Below are 21560 nucleotides of genomic sequence, written 5' to 3' on the forward strand. Positions count from 1 at the left end.
AAGTTGTGATCCACTCCCAGAGGTCTTAAGATCCTGTGGTCCTGGGTATACCTAACAGGTGTCTGTAGACTCCATGCTCAAGGTACCCTTGTGCTGGCGTGGACCAGAAGGGACTTGTGATCCCTGATTAGGCTGGGTTTTCTGCTTCCCTAACTAATGCAGTCTCAGGTCCTGCGTGATTGGATTGGAACAGATGCTGTATTCCACTCACAAGAGGTCTTAAGATCCCATGGCAGTTGTTGTGGGTAGCTGGCCGGTGTCAGTCGACTCTGTGACCTAGCTATCCTGGTGCTGGCTAGTCTGGAAGGGACTTTTGCCCCTGATCAGGCCGGGTTTTCTGCTTCCCTAACTAATGCAGTCTCAGGTCCCGAATGATTGGATTGGAGCAGATGCTGTGTTCCACTCACCAGAGGTCTTAAGATCCCGTGGCAGGTGTTGTGGTTAGCTGGCAGGTGTCAGCCGACTCTGTGCCCTAGCTACCCTGGTGCTGGCCTTGGTCAGAATTCTTTTGGCTATCCTGCTTTTTTTTTTTTTTTTTTTTCTGTGTTTAGTTTCTTTTTTTTTTTTTTTTCTTTTTTTTTTTTTTTTTTTTTTTTTTTTTTTTTTTTGATTTTTCGAGACAGGGTTTCTCTGTATAGCCCTGGCTGTCCTGGAACTCACTTTATGGACCAGGTTGGCCTTGAACTCAGAAATCCGCCTGCCTCTGCCTCCAAAGTGCTGGGATTAAAGGTGTCTGCCACCATGCCAAGCTCTGTGTTTAGTTTCTTAAATGAAGGTGAGAATTATTCTTTCAACGTCAGGGAAAAATTATATTGGAATTTTGATGGGAGTTCCATTGAATTTGTGGAATGATTTTGGTAAGATTGCCATTTTCACTATGTTAATCCTACCAGTCCATGAGTTTGAAAGGTTTTTCCATATTCTGAAGTCTTTTTCAATTTCATTCTTCAGTGACTTGAAGTTCTTGTCATACAGATCTTTCACTTGCTTGGTCACAGTTTCACGAAGATATTTTATATTATTTGTAGTTTTTGTGAAGGGTGACGTTTCTTGAACTTATTTCTTAGACATTTATCATTGGTATAAAGGAATACTACTGATTTGCGTTGATTTCTTGTCTACCTACTTTGCCCTGGGGCTTTAGATTACAAAGTCTTAGATGATTCTGCTCCTGCAACATTGCTGCCTCCTAGCATGCATTTTCCTGAGCTGTTTCTTCTCTCTTTAGGCATCTCTCCTTGACAGATTTCTCATGGCTGAGGCATATCCATTATCTTGAATTTCTAGTGCAATTCAATCTTTGCTTCCACAGCTTTGTGCAAAGGTCAGTCAGGGTTTAGTAGTACTCTCAGAGTCCTTTTGAAAAAAACTCAGTCATGTCACACTCTCCTTCTTCTCAATGAGTTGTTAAAACCCTATAAATGAGCCTGTACTTTTTCCACTCTTACAATTTTCTTGTCTCCAAAGCCAGTACCAGGTAGATGACATTTCAAAGTTTGTCTGCCTACTTGAAACAGATCCTCACGCCTTCAAATGACATTAGCTGCAGCGGGTTTTTTTGTTTTTTGTTTTGTTTTGTTTTTTTTTTTTTTTGGATTTTGGTTCTGGTTTTGGTTTTTTGAGACAGGGTTTCTCTATGTAGCCCTGGCTGTCTTGGAACTCACTTTGTAGACCAGGCTGGCCTCGAACTCAGAAATCCGCCTGCCTCTGCTTCCCAAGTGCTGGGATTAAAGGCATGTGCTGCCATGGCTGGCTAACTGCAGATTTTTGATCCAATTTCTTTCTAGAAGAATACTCTTAGATACTGTTTGAAACGTGAAAGTTTAGCTCAGTAAGGTACTGCTTTTAGTGTACCATTCTTAATGCTCCAATGCAAAGTAGGAGGCCTCACCTTAATGGTACTAATATTTTTTAAACAATTACAAGCTCACTTTTAGTGTATATACTATTAGGCCCATAGTGTTCTTTTGCTCTCCAAACTGTGCATTTTGTGCATCTTTTTGTCCTACTTGTATTTCTTAAATTTTTATCCCCGTATAAGTGTAATCAGCAATAACTACTCCACTCTCTCAACATTATGGTGTCTTGCAATGCCTTCCACTAAGTAAGCTAGCACATTAATTTTTAACACAGCCTATGTTAATTAACAGTCATGGGCAGAAAAGATATCTTTCTAAAATACAGAACAGATGCTCACTATCCCAGTTGCTAATACAGTGTTTACTCCCTTCTGAAATGTCATAGGCCAGGTCCCCACAGTACACATTACTTTAAGGACTATTGTCTTTTAGACTGTGGACCTCATAGCCAAAGTTAATAATATGCCTTGAAATCACTTAAGACTTATGACTGCTAAATATTTATCCTGTTTATTATGCCATATTCTAAGAGAACTACGTAGCTATCAACATTTATTGCCTTGCATTTCCTCTCTATACATAGACGTATTTTAAATTATGTACTCTATTAATTTATATAAAATATCACATCCCTCCATTCCACTGAAGAATGGTGTCCTTGCTGTTGAAAGAAGAGAGAGCAGAGTCCTTTTTTAATGGACAAACAGATGCAGGCATACATAGATATAGACAACATACAGATATATGCAAGGGCAAACAAAGACAGAGATATAGAGCAACCTTCTTCAAATTCACATAATAGAGAGACAGAAGGTAGAAGACACCAAGAACATGAAACAGAGAATTCTGGACTTGCTCTTTTCAAAGACCCCAAAGATAAGTGATTGCAATTCTTTCTGTAATGGGCACAGATGCATTATTGGAGACTCAAAGCTAATCATTAGTATGTTAAATCCACTTACTGGGCTTCTGCTTTAATAACCTGCTAATCTCAGCATTTCACCACTTTTATATTCAAAAGTTTGAAAGTATTACATACGTATAAGAAATACAGATGGTCCGGGTCTTTATATGGATACCCAGTGTCTGGTTCCACCTTCTGTCTTAGTTACAGAAGTATTGCTGTGATAAAACACCATATCTATAAGCAACTTATGGAAGAAATGGTTTGCCTTGACTTACAGTTCCAATAATCCATAATATCTCAGTAAGCAGAAGCTGAAGCAGAAAGCTAGCTGATCACATTTAGTCAGCCTACCAGGAAACAGAGAGAACAAACTGGAAGTGGAGGAAACTCTCAAAGCTCATCCCCAGTGATGTATTTTTTCCAGAAAATCTGTTGTCCTAGAGATGCCAGGATATTTACAATCTTATAAGGTGGGTACCAAAATGCTTAAATGCATGAGTTTGTGGGGCCATTTATTATTCAAACCACCATAGACAACAATATTTTAGGTATTTTTTTAGGGAAATCATCTTAAGTCATAAAAATCATTGAAAATTTTATTTAGCCATTATCAAAGGAAGACAAGAAAATTAAAATTCAAAATTCTTTGAACATTTCTTTAAAGCATTAAAAAAAAACTTACAGAGAAAAACGTGACATTTTTAATACTAAATCAAATCTCTGTGACTGCTAAGCCTTTTTCATTAACACCTTTTTCAGAGAATCTGTGACATGCTTGTTTCTCATGCTGGAGATAATTGGATTTAACACAGGAATTATGACTGTGTAAAACAGAGAGTCTATGATATCTTGACCATCTGCTTCTTGTTACACGGGGAAAATATACATGATGAGAAGAGGTCCATAGTTCAGAGACACAGATAAGAGATGGGCACCACAGGTAGAGAAAGCCTTCTTCATGCATTGGACAGACTTCCTTTGTAAAACTGTAAACAGCACTAGTGTATAGGACACAAGAACAATCACAATGCTGAGGACTTGAATTATTCCAGCAAAAACAAATATCAGTTGAAAATTAAGTGTAGTGTCAGTAGAGGAAATCTTTAGCAATGGAACGATATCACAGAAAAAGTGATGTACAAATTGGAATTGCAGAAGTTTAGTAGTAATAGAAATCCCTCGTGTATTGAAGAATGAAGAATTCCACCTACAAAAGACAGGACTAAGAGACATATACATACTCTCTTAGTCATAATCATTGGATAAAGTAAAGGTTTGCATATGGCTACATAGCGATCATATGCCATAACTCCCAAAAAGAAACATTCTGTAGTAGCACAGATTGCAAAAATAAAGAATTGTATCATGCATTCAGAGTAGGAAATCATCTTATTCATCTGTAAGAAATCGAGTAACATCTTTGGTGTCACTGTGGATGATAGGCAAGCATCCACAAAAGCCAGATGGCCAAGAAAGAAGTACATAGGGATATGTAAGTGAGGGTCATTCCAGATCAGAGCAATTAGACCAAGGTTCCCTAGAATAGTGACAAGATAGATCACCAGAAAAAACAAGAACAAGGGCACCTGTAGCTCTGGAGACCCTGTGAGCCCTGTAAGCACAAACTGTCAGCACAGTTGAATTTTTCATTTCTGAATCCTCAATGGATAATTCCTGAAATTAAACACATGAAAAAGAATGTTCACCAAGATTCATAAATCAAATATCAGGAGAGTACATTTGATACCATATATGCTTATAGACTAATAAGCATATCAATATAACATTATACTTCTATATTTTTAAATATGGCACTTGAAGGAGTTTCGGGGAAGAAGTTAAAAGCATCTGTAAAACTAATTTCTTACCCATTTGTACTTAGTGGCTCTTGGCTAAAGACAGAGTATTTGTCTCACAAATTTGTTCACTCAATTTTAAATTTCTTAGATTTTGTTATGAAAAGATAGAAATGTAAAACATCTCACATAGACTAAAACAAACAAACAAACCTCCTAGCAAAAACGTGAATAATTTAGCTCCTGCACACTGCATCTTCAGAATATTCTACAACATTAACTGCCTTCCTCTTAAAAGAATTGGGGGTATGGTGTTTCCCCTTTAATGACATTTTTGAATCCTTTTGGTCCTTCCATGTTATCCAACTGGATTCTAACTATTTCTGTAAGACATTCAAGTTAGAATCAAAGGGAAGATATGAAAGAAAACATCTGAGAGTCTCCTCCTAGATGCCAATGAAAAGTTATGCAAAGACTCACAGCCAAACATTAGAGAGAGCTTGGGGAGTCCAACAGAAGAGTTGGGAGAAGGGTTGAAGGACCCTAAGAGGACAGGGACTCAACAGGAAGACCAATAGAGTCAATTAATCTGGACCTTTAGAGGCTCCCAGATACTGAATTACCAACCAAAGAGCGAGCATGAGGTGGACCTAAGACCCCTGAATATATGTAGCAAATGAGCACCTCAGAAGAATTCCACCAATTTTTCGCGCTCACCTTGTCTGGCAAGGAAGACACAACACAGTCAGATTCTTCTCAACAGCTTTTATTGCAGGAAAACCTCGATGTGCTAAGGGGACCCCGGGAACCCAGGGAGGATTCCTTATATACACCCCAGCACAGGGAAAATCTTTGTGTCCTCCTGGGATTGGTCAGTGTACCATCACCTTAATTTGTATGCACCCTCTGGGGAGGGATGGGCGCCAGATTTGGGCTAGTGCCTGCACAGTGGTGTTGTTTACAGCCATGGTGTAACAGAAACTGGCGCCATCTTTAGGCGTCAGCTGCCTACATCTCCCCCTTTTTTGTTTAATAATATGATGCTGGACTAGGTCTGGGCAATTCTGTTCTTCAGCCTCAGTTCCTGTCTTAGGTTGATTCTTTCATGTCATAGTCTTACCCGTCATAGGGTTACCCTATCTCCTCCAGGCCCCATGTCTTAGGTTGGTCTGTGCATAAGGAAAATTGCCTGTTACCAGATACCATGGATCTGTGTGACTACAACTGCCTGATGACCTAGGGCGAACACTTATTTTTTTTAATTAGGTATTTTCCTCATTTACATTTCCAATGCTATCCAAAAAGTCCCCAATACACTCCCCCCACCACCACCCCTACCCACCAACTCCCACATTTTGGCCCTGGCATTCCCCTGTACTGAGGCATATAAAGTTTGAACAACCAATGGGCCTCTCTTTCCACTGATGGCCGACCAGGTCATATTTTGATATGTATGCAGCTAGAAACACGAGCTCTGGGGGAGTACTGGTTAGTTCATATTGTTGTTCCACCTATAAGGGTTGCAGTTCCCTTTAGCTCCTTGGGTACTTCCTCTAGCTCCTCCATTGGGGGCCCTGTGATCCATCCAATAGCTGACTGTGAGCATCCACTTCTGTGTTTGATAAGCCCCGGCATTGTCTCACAAGAGACAGCTATATCTGGGTCCTTTCAGCAAAATCTTGCTAGTGTATGCAATGGTGTCAGCGTTTGGAAGCTGATTATGGGATGGATCCCTGGATATGGCGGTCTTTAGATGGTCCATCCTTTCGTCACAGCTAGAGACACGAGCTCTTGGGGTACTGGTAAGTTCATATTGTTGTTCCACCTATAGGGTTGCAGACCCCTTTACATCCTTGGGTACTTTCTCTAGGTCCTCCATTGGGGGCCCTGTGTTCCATCCTAGATCACTGTTAGCATCCACTTGTGTGTTTGCCAGGCACTGGCATAGCCTCATGAGAGAGACAGCTATATCAGGGTCTGAATATATCCATTCTTATCTCCTTGTACTAAGGTCAAGTCTAAGTGGATCAAATAACTCCACATAAAACCAGAAACACTGAAAATTATAGAGGAGAAAGTGGGGGAAAGCCTCGAAGCTATGGGCACAGGGGAAAAATTCCTCAATAGAACAGCAATGGCTTGTGATGTAAGATTCAGAATTAACAAATGGGACCTCATAAAATTACAAAGCTTCTGTAAGGCAAAAGACACTGTCAATAAGACAAAAAGGCCACCAACAAATTGGGAAAGGATCTTTACCAATCCTACATCAGATAGGGGGCTAATATCCAATATATATATATATTCTGTTTTATATATGTATATAAAACAGAAGAAGGTGGTCCAGAAAATCAAATAACTCCATTAAAAATGGGGTTCAGAGATAATCAAGAATTCTCACCTGAGGAATACCAAATGGCTGAGAAGCACCTGAAAAAATGTTCAGCATCCTTAATCATTAGGGAAATGCAAATCAAAACAACCCTGAGATTCCACCTCACACCAGTCAGAATGGCTAAGACCAAAATTCAGGTGACAGAAAATGCTGGCAAGGATGTGGAGAAAGAGAAACACTCCTCCATTGTTGGTGGGAGTGAAAGCTTGTTCAACCACTCTGGAAATCAGTCTGGCGGTTCCTCAGAAAACTGGACATAGTACTACTGGAGGATCCCACAATACCTCTCCTGGGCATATATCTAGAAGATGTTCCAACTGGTAATAAGGATATGCTCCACTATATTCATAGCAGCCTTATTTATAATAGCCAGAAGGTGGAAAGAACCCAGATGTCCCTCAACAGAGGAATGGATACAGAAAACATGGTACACTTACACAATGGAGTACTACTCAGCTATTAAAAAGAATGAATTTATGAAATTCCTAGGTAAATGGATGGACCTGGTGGGTATCATTCTGAGTGAGGTAACCCAATCACAAAAGAACTTACATGATATATACTCATTGATTAGTGGATATTAGCCCCAAAACTTAGAATACCCAAGATACCAGTTGCAAAGTACATGAAACTCAAGAAGAACAAAAACCAAACTATGGACACTTTGCTCCTTCTTAGAATTGGGAAAAAACCTGCTTCACCCGGGGATCCTTTCCATAATCAGCCTCAAATCGCAGACCTTGATATAGGTTTTGCTACTTTTTGATGTAAGAAAGTGCTGGATGCAGTAGATCTGTCTGTCTTTATCTCTGTCTCTGTCCCTCTCCCCTCCCTCCTGTCCTCTCCCTGTTCTCAATCTCCTCCCCTCACCTCTTACTCTGCCTACCTCACTTCTTTTCTGTCCTCCTCCTTCCATTGCCTCATGAACTCTCACCTACAAATATTTAATAATAAAATGTTCTCAGCAGCACAACTCTTTGGTCTCTGAATTTTATTCTTTGAGCTTTCTCAACCCAAACCTGAAAGCCCAAGGCAGTTTTGGAGACCATTGAGTTTTATAAAATCTACACTCCCAAATCAGGCTAAACAAGAGGTTAGAGGTTACTTTTGACTGAAGGGGTTTGCAATCCCATAGGAAGAACAAAACCAACCAGGACCCCCCCACCCCCGGAGTTCCTAGGGACTAAACAACCAACCAAGGAGTACACACAGAGGGACCCATGGCTCCAGCTGCAAATAGAGCAGAGGATGGTCTTGTGGGGCATCAATGGGAAGAGAGTCCCCCCACTACTCCCCTACTCCCACTTCTTGGCCCTGGCATTCTCCTGTATAGCGGCATATAAAGTTTGCAAGACAAATGAGCCTCTCTTTCCACTGATGGCCAACTAGGCCATCTTATGATACATATGCAGCTAGAGACACTTGCTTCGGGGGTACTGGCTAGTTCATATTGTTGTTCCACCTATCGGGTTGCAGACCCCTTTAGTTCCTTGGGTACTTTCTCTAGATCCTCCATTGGGGGCCCTGTGATCCATCCAATAACTGACTGTGAGCATCCTCTTATGTGTTTGCTAGGCCCCAGCATAGCCTCACAAGAGACAGCTATATCAGGGTCCTTTCAGCAACATCTTGCTAGTGTGTGCAATGGTGTCAGCTTGGGGGCTGATTATGGGATGGATCCCCTAGTATGGCAGTCTCTAGATGGTCCATCCTTTTATCACAGCTCCAATCTTTGTCTCTGTAACTCCTTCCATGGGTGTTTTGTTCCCAATTCTAAGAAGGAGCAAAGTGTCCACATTTTCCTCTTCGTTCTTCATGAGTTGCATGTGTTTTGCAGATTGTATCTTGTATCTTGGATATTCTAAGTTTCTGGGCTAATATCCACTTATCAGTGAGTACATATTGTGTGAGTTCTTTTGTGATTGGGTTACCTCAGATCAGCATGATGCCCTCAAGGTCCATCCATTTTCCTAGGAATTTCATAAATTCATTCTTTTCAATAGCTGAGTAGTACTCCATTGCGTAAATGTACCACATTTTCTGTATCCATTCCTCTGTTGAGGGACATCTGGGTTCTTTCCAGCTTCTAGCTGTTACAAATAAGGCTACTATAGAACATAGTTGAGCATGTGTCCTTCTTCCCAGGTGGAACATTTTCTGGATATATGACCGTAAAATAAAGAAAATATCTAATTTTTAAAAAATGAAATAAAGAAAGCTTCCTTTCTTCTAGTATACAGCCCAACACCCCTGTATCGTTTGTGTACTGACAAAAATAATTAATTATTGTCTAAACATATCAGGAGTGTTACTAGTGATCAGAGGTAGTATGAGCGGTGATTCCATCTTTTCAAGCTAGACTCAGGCATGGCATGTATATTGACAGTGTAAAAGTCTGCGGTGCTCATGTAGTCATTAAGGACTCCTCATATGTGTCCAATTCACACTGGCCAGCAGGGCAGTGCTGCACTGTCTTCATGGAAAGCTTGTGATCTCAGAGGAGACTTTCAGGTCCCTGCTCAGGGATGCCACTGATTAACATCAGGTCCAAGGAAAATACACAGTTAATGGTTTTCTCCCTGCTTTTATGGAATAAATGCTTCAAAACAACCCACTACCATAAGAACTGCTATCAGCCTTCCAATAGCTATACACTGCTAAGTTTTTGGCTGCCTTCAAATTACCAACACTTTTTAAAGACCTCTGAGACATCTCTCACAGTATGGGTAAGAGCAATGATTTATGCAATAATATGAATGTATTGTGTAAAGAGTTAAATGCTGTTTAAGTTGTGATTCTTTTATATTTAGCTTACCAGAACTCAGCTTGGTATAAAATAAAATAAGACCAATAAATAATATCTCTATATTTTAATTTTTGGTCACAAATATGAAGAAATACATTAGTTTAAAATAATTTGTTTTGCTAGTGATGTTATAACTTGAACAGTAAATTCAATATTATTGAACTAAGATACTGATTTTAAAGACCTAAGTAGCTATTGTTCTTGTATATGAATTTTTTCTCATAATACCATTAAAATGATTACTTTGCCTATTTAATTAAAATCTTTCAGACTGGTTACTTAAATATTTTTCTCCTATATTATCAAGTTCTGAGAATACTTTATTTGAAAAATATCTATATACACAGAGAGAAAGATGCACATATGTAAGGGAGAGGTAAGAGTAGAGGATGTATGTTTCACGAAGGCATACACAACTGATATATAAATATGCACATTTGTAACTACGTTCAAAGAAACACATTCATTTAATGACTGAACATAATGACACCCTGTGTATCTCTGGAATAAAGATTCAATGTTTGTCCCAATCTTACTCTGCAAGAAAAAAAATCACTAGAGATGAAATTGCTATCAAATAAAACCAGAGTGATATCTAGAGAAAAAGTTATAACTTTAGTTTTCGTATTATAAAGTATGGTTTAAATACGCAAAGAACTATCAGTCAAGCATGTAAATGTGTTACTGCAGCACACAGGTTGTGATATAAAATTTAAATCCAATGCCTTTTGGAAGCAAAAATTTATAGAGAAATATATTTTAAAGTTTCAAAAGGAAAATAAAAATACTCAGGAATGGCAGTAATTGAGTAATTGAAGACAACAGGCAGAAGAAACTCTAGTTCTCTTCCTCCTTTTCATCCAATTTTCCCTTTCCTGGACTTTTCTCTTCTTGATAACTTCCTTTTATCCACTCAGATGTTTTTTTATCAAACATGTTCCACAGATATTACTTTGCATATTGTGAAAGGGCAAACAAGCTATCCACAGCTTGTCCCACTATCTTTGGCTCCCCGAGAGCATCTTTCTTCACTGTGGAGTTCCTGAAACCACCCAGTCTCTGCTATTCTTTGGCATTAACTACAGTCTCAGCAAAGCCACTAAGTTTCTTAATTTCAGCACTCAGAGATCTCTATTGCTTATCCTACTAGAGCATTGGTTTTGACTTCTGACAGTATAATTTTATTTGGTAATTCTTATACCTGTCTTTTCTTTTGGTCACAATTCTCAACACTCTAGTTGAATTTAGATTAGGTTGTTTTACTGATTAGTTATTTTTTTTAAACTGGCAGTATCTTTCTACATATCCCATGTGTAACTTTCATTCTCCCATCCTTTGCGTGTGGGGATTACAGGTATGTATAATTTGGATCAGGATTTTCTGTTCATTTTTTCAGTCATTATAAAAATTCATTTATTCCTTTTACATCCCAATATCAGCCTCTCCTCTCAGCACCCACCCAAACAAGTCCTCCCCAGCATTCCACCTTCCCCTTCTCTTTTGAGTCAGGTAATTCCCTTCCCTGTGTCACCTTACACACAATTATCCTCCACCCCAATTCCCACCCTATCCCTACTTCCACACATCAAGTTGACTCAAGACTAAGCACATCCTCTCCCACTGAAGCCAGATAAGGCTATTTCAGGGTGTGAGAGCCATAGATAGATAGGCAGACAGCAGGCTCAGGTACAGCCCGTGCTCCAATTTTGGGGATAACCTTCATGAAGACTGAGCTGCTCATTTGCTACATATATTCAGGGTCTTAGGTCCACCTCATACTCACTCTTTGGTTGGTAATTCTGTATGTGTGAACCTCTAAGTGTCCAGGTTAATTGACTCTATTGGTCTTCCTGTTGAGTTCCTGCCCTCTTATGGTCCTCCAACCCTTCTTCCAACTCTTCTGTTAGACTCCCTGAGCTCTTTCTAATGTTTGGCTGTGAGTCTTTGCATTGCTTTCCTTTGGCTGCTAGGCAGAGGCTCTCAGAGGTTTTCTTTCTTATCTTCACTTTGATTCTCACTTGAATGTCTTACTGAAATTGTTAGAATGCAGTTGTATGACATGAAAGAACTAAAAGGAATAAAAAATGCCATTAAAGGGGAAACACTATACCCCCAATTCTTTATAAAGGAAGGCAGGTAATAATGTTGCAGAATATTCTGGAGATGCAGTGGGCAGGGGTAAAATATTCATGTTTTTGCTAGGAGGTTTGTTTTTTTGTTTGTTTGTTTGTTTTAGTCTATGTAAAATGTTTTTCATTTCTATCTTTTCATAACAAAATCTAAGAAATGTAAGACTGAGTGAACAAATTTGTGAGACAAATACTCAGTCTTTAGCCAAGAGGCACTAAGGATAAGTTGGGTAAGAAATTAGTTTTATAGATGCTTTTAACTTCTTCCACATAACTCCTTCAAATGCCATTTTTAAAAATAAAGAAGTAAAATGCTATATTGTTATGGTTTTTAGTCTATAACCATATATGGTATCAAAGGTACTCTCCTGATATTTGATTTATAAATCCTGGTGGACATTCTTTTTCCTGTGTTTTATTTCAGGGATTATCCATTGAGAATTCAGAAATGAAAAATTCAACTGTGCTGACAGAATTTGTGCTTACAGGGCTCACAGGGTCTCCAGAGCTACAGGTGCCCTTGTTCTTGTTTTTTCTGGTGATCTATCTCATCACTATTGTAGGGAATCTTGGTCTAATTGCTCTTATATGGAATGACCCTCACTTACATATCCCTATGTACTTCTTTCTTGGCCATCTGGCTTTTGTGGATGCTTGCCTATCATCCACAGTGGCACCAAAGATGTTACTCGATTTCTTACAGATCAATAAGATGATTTCCTACTCTGAATGCATGATACAATTCTTTATCTTTGCAATCTGTGTTACTACAGAATGTTTCTTGTTGGCAGCTATGGCATATGATCGCTATGTAGCCATATGCAAACCTTTACTTTATCCAATGATTATGACTAAGAGACTATATATATGTCTCTTAGTCCTGTCTTTTGTAGGTGGAATTCTTCATTCTTCAATACACGAGGGATTTCTATTACTACTAAACTTCTGCAATTCCAATATAGTACATCAATTTTTCTGTGACATCGTTCCATTGCTAAAGATTTCCTGTACTGACACTACTATTAATTTTCAACTGTCATTTCTTTTTGCTTTAATAATTCAAGTCCTCACCATTGTGATTGTTCTTGTGTCCTATACACTAGTGCTGTTTACGATTTTGCAAAGGAAGTCTGTCCAAGGCATGAAGAAGGCTTTCTCTACCTGTGGTGCCCATCTCTTATCTGTGTCTCTGTACTATGGGCCTCTTCTCGTCATGTATGTTTTCCCCGTGTCCCAAGAAGCAGATGATCAAGATATCATAGACTCTCTGTTTTACACAGTCATAATTCCTGTGTTAAATCCAATTATCTACAGCTTGAGAAACAAGCAAGTCATGGATTCTCTGAAAAATGTGTTAAAGAAAAAGGTTTAGCCCTCACAGAGTTTTGATTTAGTATTAAAAATATCAAGTTTTTCTCTGTAAGTTTTTTTAATGCTTTAAAAAATGTGCAAAGAATTTTGAATTTTAATTTTCTTATATTCCTTTGACAATGGATAAATAAAAATTTCAATTTTTTATGATTTAAAATGATTTCCCTAAAAAACACCTAAAATATTCTTGTCTATGGTGGTTTGAATAATTAATGGCCCCCATAACTCATGTATTTAAGCATTTTGGTACCCATCTGACACGACTGTCTGTAAATATCCTGGCATCTCTAGGACAATAGTTTTTCTGTAAAAAATATGTCACTGGAGATGAGCTTTGAGAGTTTGTTGTCTTCCTCTACTTCCAGTTTGTTCTCTCTGTTTCCTGGTAGGCTGACAAAATATGATCAGCTAGCTTTCTGCTTCAGCTTCTGCTTACTGACATATTATGGACTCTGACCCTTTGGAACTGTAAGTCAAGGCAAACCATTTCTTCCACAAGTTGCTTTTAGTCATGGTGTTTTATCACAGCAATACTTCTGTAACTAAGACAGAAGGTGGAACCAGACATGGGTATTCATATAAAGAACCTGATCATCTGTATTTCTTATAAGTATACAAGACTTTCAAACTTTTGAATATAAAAGTGGTGAAATGCTGAGATTAGCAGGTTATTACAGCAGAAGCCCAGCACTTGAATTTTACATACTAATGATTAACTTTGAGTCTCCAATAATGGATCCGTGCCCATTAAGGAAAGAAGTGCAAGCACTTATCTTTGGAGTCTTTTAAAAAAGCAAGTCCAGATTTGAATTCTCTGTTTCATGTTCCTGGTTTCTTCTATCTTCTGTCTCTCTATTATGTGAATGTGTAGAAGGTTGCTCTATGTCTCTTTCTGTGTTTGTCCTTGCATATATCTGTATGTTGTCTATATCTATGTATGTCTGCATCTGTTTTTCCACAAAAAAGAACTCTGCTCTCTCCTTTATTCAACAGCAAGGACACCATTATTCATTCATTATTTATACAGATGGTTCTAAAACAGGTGTTGGTGCCTATGTAGTTAATTCTCAAAAACCCGTTCTTTTTAATACAATCCTGGCATCCCGCAACTTACCAAATGTAAAATTGTGTTGGAATTATTCAAAGCTTTTAAGGAATCTTTTAATCTAGTCTCTGATTCTGCTTATGTAGTAAATGCAGTGCGTGCATTAGAAATTGCTGGACCCATTTGACCCACCAGCTCTGTGTGCACCATCTTATTAGAGTTAAAAAAATTGATTTGTAAAAGAACACATAAATTCTTTATTTAACATATTCAAGCTCACTCTATCTTGCCAGGCCCTATGGCTGACAGAAATGCCTTAGTGGATGCTAGCACTCGCATGGAATTTATTTTTCATGCCACCCCACGGGAGCTTGCAAAAGATTTTCATCAATTGTATCATTTTCCTGCTGCCACAGTTCAGCACAAGATGTGGTGTTACAATGCCCACACTGTGTAAAATTTCACCACCCTCCTCATGTTTGTATTAATCCTCTCGGATTGATCCCTTTAACACTGTGGCATATGGATGTTACTTATGTCCCAGAATTTGGAAAATTAAAATATGTTCATGTTTCATTGATACCTGTTCAGGTGTCTTTTTTGTTTCCCCCATGTCTGTTGAGAAATCCCACAACGTGGTTGGCCATTGCCTAATACTTGGGCAGCTTGGGGAAAGCCAGATAGTATAAAAACTGATAATGGCCCCACATATACATCAAAATCATTCCAAACCTTTTGTAAAATAAGGCAGGTTAGTCACTCTACTAGACTTCCCTACAATCCACAGGGCCAAGGCACAGTGGAAAGAGCACATCGAACCTTAAAAGAAATCTTACAAAACCAAAAAGGGGGAATCGCTGATGGCCGGCCACCCAAAGAACAATTAGCCCTCTTTACTTTAATTTTTAATTCTGGACGAACATGGTCATTTAGCTGCAGATAGGCATGCCATGACCTCGCCTATCCTTAAACAGGATGTCAAATGGAAAGATGTCTTAATTGGAAAATGGTATGGCCCAGATCCCGTTATTTCGAGATCCAGGAGAACTGTTTGTGTTTTTCCACAGGGTCAAGAACACCAGATTTGGGTACCAGAGAGGCTGACGTGCAAATTGCTCCCGCCGACAGAGATATAGATTGTAATAGTTCCAGAAGGACATGTTTTTTTTAGCAGAGTGTTGGCAGGGTATACTGCTGTGGTTGTGAAACGTCCCACCTTTGTGCCTATAGTAGATTTTGAAATATTTGCCACCTATGCCCTTTGGGGCTACTCACTGAGTGGTCCAATTTGAACTTCTATTCCTTAAATCTTTGCTTCTGTTTGAGAATGAGTTCATTCACCAAGAAATTAGGATAGAGATATTCAATATTGTCCACAACGTAATCACACTTGGGACATCTATTATTGTCCTCCAAACTCTGATGGATACACTTGTAGCAAAAGCTGTGGCCACATTTTGTCATGTATGCCTCCTCAATTATATCAAAGCAGGTGGGACTTTATCTTATTTCTCCTTGCAACCTTGAGGAATTCCATAGGAATAGATTTAGTTTAAGAACAGGTTAAAGAATTGTATAAAGTTGTCCAAATGTCCTGTGTCTCGTCTACCCCTCTACAAGCTAATTTCTCTCAGTCTCTTGAACAGAGTCACCTCTTATCTGAGTACCTTAAAGGAAATTTGTCAGCTAAAGCAGAGCAGTTGTCCAGAAAGATACTCCTCCAGATTTTCAAACTCAACAGCACTCTACTTGACCTTGTCACCTTGGGGGACTTCACTTCCTAGATCACCAATGCCTTTTCATTCTTTAAGGAATGGGTGGGAATGTTGGCCTGGGGGGGGGGGGGCAGTGGTCCTCCTGGGTTGTGTATTTTGTATCTGGCTATTGTGTCGACTCAAATGAGAGCACTCTTAATATAAGGCAGTGGTGTACCAAACATTGATGGCGATTAAAGATGGCGTATCTCCCAATGTTTAGCTGGCCTCTTTAAAAAAATAAGAGTTCCCCCTTCCGGTCCAACCAACATCAGGGTAGCTAGGGGGCAGAGTCGGCTGACACCCGCCAGCAACCAAGGACACCCGCCACGAGATCTTAAGACTTCTGGTGAGTGGAACAGAGACTCTGCTCCAATCTCTAAACAGAGACAACTATAACAACTAACTCCACAGATTACCATATGGCAAGAGGTAAACGTAATAATCTTACTATCAGAAACCAAGACCACCCACCATCATCAGAACCCAGCACTTCCACTTCGCCCAGTCCAGGGCACCCCAACACACCTGAAAAGCTAGACCTGGATTTAAAAGCATATCTCATGATGATGGTAGAGGACATCAAGAAGGACTTTAGTAACTCACTTAAAGAATTACAGGAGAACATGGCTAAAGAGTTACAAGTCCTTAAAGAAAAACAGGATAACACAATCAAACAGGTAGAAGTCCTTAAAGAAAAACAGGAAAACACATACAAACAGATGATGGAAATGAACAAAGCCATACTAGACCTAAAAAGGGAAGTAGACACAATAAAGAAAACCCAAAATGAGGCAACACTGGAGATAGAAACACTAGGAAAGAAATCTGGAACCATAGATGCGAGCATCAGCAACAGAATAAAAGAGATGGAAGAGAGAATCTCAGGTGCAGAAGATTCTATAGAGAACATCGGCACAACAATCAAGGAAAATGGAAAATGCAAAAAGATCCTAACTCAAAACATTCAGGAAATACAGGACACAATGAGAAGACCAAACCTACGGATAATAGGAGTGGATGAGAATGAAGATTTTCAACTCAAAGGACCAGCAAACATCTTCAACAAAATTATAGAAGAAAACTTCCCAAATCTAAAGAAAGAGATGCCCATGAACATTCAGGAAGCCTACAGAACTCCAAATAGACTGGACCAGAAAAGAAATACCTCCCGACACATAAAAATCAGAACAACAAATGCACTAAATAAAGATAGAATACTAAAAGCAGTAAGAGAAAAAGGCCAAGTAACATATAAAGGCAAGCCTATCAGAATTATACCAGATTTCTCACCAGAGACTATGAAAGCCAGAAGATCCTGGACAGATGTTATACAGACACTAAAAGAACACAAATTCCAGCCCAGGCTACTATACCCAGCCAAACTCTCAATTAACATAGATGGAGAAAACAAAGTATTCCACGACAAAACCAAATTCACACATTATCTCTCCACGAAACCAGCCCTTCAAAGGATAATAACAGAAAAAAAAATACAAGGACAGGAACCATGCCCTAGAAACAACAAGAAGGTAATCCCTCAAAAAAACTAAAAGAAAACAGCCACAAGAACAGAATGCCAACTTTAACAACAAAAATAACAGGAAACAACAATTACTTTTACTTAATATCTCTTAATATCAATGGACTCAACTCCCCGATAAAAAGACATAGACTAACAAACTGGCTACACAAACAAGACCCAACATTTTGCTGCTTACAGGAAACTCATCTCAGAGAAAAAGATAGACACTACCTCAGAATGAAAGGCTGGAAAAAAATTTTCCAAGCAAATGGTATGAAGAAACAAGCTGGAGTAGCCATTCTAATATCTGATAAGATTGACTTCCAACCCAAAGTCATCAAAAAAGACAGGGAGGGGCACTTCATACTCATCAAAGGTAAAATCCTCCAAGAGGAACTATCAATCATGAATATCTATGCTCCAAATACAAAGGCAGCCACATTCATTAAAGAAACTTTAGTAAATCTCAAAGCACACATTGCACCTCATACAATAATAGTGGGAGACTTCAACACACCACTTTCACCAATGGACAGATCATGGAAACAGAAACAAAACAGGGACACAGTGAAACTAACAGAAGTTATGAATCAAATGGATCTGGCAGATATCTACAGAACATTCTATCCTAAAACAATAGGACATACCTTCTTCTCAGCACCTCATGGTACCTTCTCCAAAATTGACCACATAATTGGTCACAAAACAGGCCTCAAGAGATACAAAAATATCGAAATTGTCCCATGCATCCTATCAGATCACCATGGACTAAGGCTGATCTTCAATATTAAAATAAATAATAGAAAGCCAACATTCACATGGAAACTGAACAACACTCTTCTCAATGATACCTTGGTCAAGGAAGGAATAAAGAAAGAAGTTAAGGACTTTTTAGAGTTCAATGAAAATGAAGCCACAATATACCCAAACTTATGGGATGCAATGAAAGTATTTCTAAGAGGAAAACTTATAGCTCTCATTGCCTCCAAAAAGAAACTAGAGAGAGCACACATTAGGAGCTTGACAACACACCTAAAAGCACTAGAACAAAAGGAAGCAAATTCACCCAAGAGGAGTAGACGGCAGGAAATAATCAAACTCAGGGGCAAAATCAACCAAGTGGAAACAAGAAGAACTATTCAAAGAATCAACCAATCAAGGAGCTGGTTCTTTGAGAAAATCAACAAGATAGATAAACCCTTAGCCAGACTCACTAGAGGACACAGGGAAAGCATTCTAATTAACAAAATCAGAAATGAAAAAGGAGACATAACAACAGATCCTGAAGACATCCAAAACACCATCAGATCCTTCTACCAAAGGCTATACTCAACAAAACTGGAGAACCTGGATGAAATGGACAAGTTCCTAGACAGATACCAGGTACCAAAGTTGAATCAAGATCAGGTTAATAATCTAAACAGCCCTATATCCCCCAAAGAAATAGAAGCAGTCATTAATAGTCTCCCAACCAAAAAAAAGCCCAGGACCAGATGGGTTTAGTGCAGAGTTCTATCAGACCTTCAAAGAAGATCTAATCCCAGTTCTACACAAACTATTCCACAAAATAGAAACAGAAGGTTCTCTACCCAACTCATTCTATGAAGCCACAATTACTCTGATACCTAAACCACAAAAAGACCCAACAAAGATAGAGAACTTCAGACCAATTTCCCTTATGAATATCAATGCAAAAATCCTCAATAAAGTTCTTGCTAACTGAATCCAAGAACACACTAAAACAATCATCCATCCTGACCAAGTAGGTTTCATCCCAGGGATGCAAGGATGGTTCAATATATGGAAATCCATCAATGTAATCCAGTATATAAACAAACTCAAAGACAAAAACCACATGATCATCTCCTTAGATGCTGAGAAAGCCTTTGACAAAATCCAACACTCCTTCATGACAGAAGTCTTGGAAAGATCAGGAATTCAAGGCCCATACCTAACCATGATAAAAGCAATCTACAGCAAACCAGAAGCCAACATCAAAGTAAATGGTGAGAAGCTTGAAGCAATCCCCACTAAAATCAGGGACTAGACAAGGTGGTCTACTCTCTCCCTACCTATTCAACATTGTACTTCAATTCCTAGCTAGAGCGATTAGACAACAAAAGGAGATCAAGGGGATACAAATTCAAAACGAAGAAGTCAAAATATCACTTTTTGCAGATGATATGATAGTATACATAAGTGACCCTAAAAATTCCACCAGAGATCTCCTAAGCCTGATAAACAGCTTCAATGAAGTAGCTGGATATAAAATTAACTCAAGCAAGTTAATGGCCTTTCTGTACACAAAGGATAAACAGGCTAAGAAGGAAATTAGGGAAACAACACCCTTCTCAATAGTCACAAACAATATAAAATATCTTGGCGTGACTTTAACTAAGGAAGTGAAAGATCTGTATGACAAGAACTTCAAGTCTCTGAAGAAAGAAATTAAAGAAGATCTCAGAAGATGGAAAGACCTCCCATGCTCATGAATTGGCAGGATCAACATAGTAAAATGGCTATCTTACTAAAAGCAATCTACAGATTCAATGCAATCCCCATCAAAATTCCAACTCAATTCTTCAAGGAATTAGAAAGTGCAATCTGCAAATTCATCTGGAATAACAAAAAACCTAGGATAGCAAAAACTCTTCTCAAGGATAAAAGAACCTCTGGTGGAATCACCATGCCTGACATAAAGCTGTAGTATAGAGAAATTGTGATAAAAAAAAAAAACTGCATAGTACTGGTATAACGACAGACAAGTAGACCAATGGAACAGAATTGAAGACACTGAGATGAACCCACGCACCTATGGTCACTTGATCTTCGACAAGGGAGATAAAACCATCCAGTGGAAAAAAGACAGCATTTTCAAAAAATGGTGCTGGCACAACTGGCAGTTATCATGTAGAAGAATGCGAATCGATCCATTCCTATCTCCCTGTATTAAGGTCAAATCTAAGTGGATTAAGGAACTCCACATAAAACTAGAGACAGTGAAACTTATAGAGGAGAAAGTGGGGAAAAGCCTTGAAGATATGGATACAGGGGAAATATTCCTGATTAGAAGAGCAAAGACTTGTGCTGTAAGATCGAGAATCGATAAATGGGACCTCATAAAGTTGCAAAGCTTCTGCAAGACAAAAGACACCGTCAATAAGACATAAAGACCACCAACAGATTGGGAAAGGATCTTTACCTACCCTAAATCAGATAGGGGACTAATATCCAATATATATATAAAGAACTCAAGAAGGTGGACTCCAGAAAATCAAATAACCCCATTAAAAAATGGGGCTCAGAACTGAACAAAGAATTCTCACCTGAGGAATACCGAATGGCAGAGAAGCACCTGAAAAAATGTTCAACATCCTTAATCATCAGCGAAATGCAACTCAAAACAACCCTGAGATTCCACCTCACACTACTCAGAATAGCTAAGATCAAAAATACAGGTGACAGCAGGTGTTGGCGAGGATGTGGAGAAAGAGGAACACTCCTTCATTGTTGGTGGGATTGCAAGCTTGTACAACCACTCTGGAAATCAGTCTGGCGTTTCCTCAGAAAACTGGACATAATACTACCAGAGGATCCAGAAATACCTCTCCTGGGCAAATATCCAGAAGATGTTCCAACCGGTAAGAAGGACACATGTTCCAATATGTTCATAGCAGCCTTATTTATAATAGCCAGAAGCTGGAAAGAACCCAGATGCCCCTCAACAGAGGAATGGATACAGAAAATGTGGTACATTTACACAATGGAGTACTACTCAGCTATTAAAAGGAATGAAATTCCTAGGCAAATGGATGGAACTGGAGGGCATCATTCTGAGTGAGGTAACCCAATCACAAAGGAACTCACACAATATGTACTCACTGATAAGTGGATATTAGCTCAAAAACTTAGGATACTCAAGATAAAAGACACAATTTGTTAAACACATGAAACTCAAGAAGAACAAAGACCA

General features: G+C 38.8%; 1 protein-coding gene and 1 pseudogene across 1 annotated transcript; one reads left to right on the top strand and one right to left on the bottom strand.

Moving 5' to 3' along the window:
* Positions 1 to 3495: 3495 nt before the first annotated feature.
* LOC110288906 (olfactory receptor 5H18-like) lies at positions 3496 to 4416 on the bottom strand (annotated as a pseudogene).
* A 7909-nt stretch (positions 4417 to 12325) lies between these two features.
* On the top strand, positions 12326 to 13264 carry LOC110288540 (olfactory receptor 5H19-like). The gene has a single exon (XM_021154857.1). It carries the CDS (start codon positions 12341 to 12343, stop codon positions 13262 to 13264), a length of 924 nt encoding a protein of 307 aa, XP_021010516.1. The 5' UTR covers positions 12326 to 12340.
* Positions 13265 to 21560: the final 8296 nt, after the last annotated feature.

Source organism: Mus caroli, unplaced genomic scaffold (assembly GCF_978045245.1).
Source record: "Mus caroli unplaced genomic scaffold, Mus_caroli_1 scaffold_17, whole genome shotgun sequence".
Taxonomy (NCBI): domain Eukaryota; kingdom Metazoa; phylum Chordata; class Mammalia; order Rodentia; family Muridae; genus Mus; species Mus caroli.

Excerpts from the sequence above, each read along its gene's own strand:
- LOC110288540 (XM_021154857.1), top strand. The coding sequence starts at position 12,341 with ATGAAAAATTCAACTGTGCTGACAGAATTTGTGCTTACAGGGCTCACA.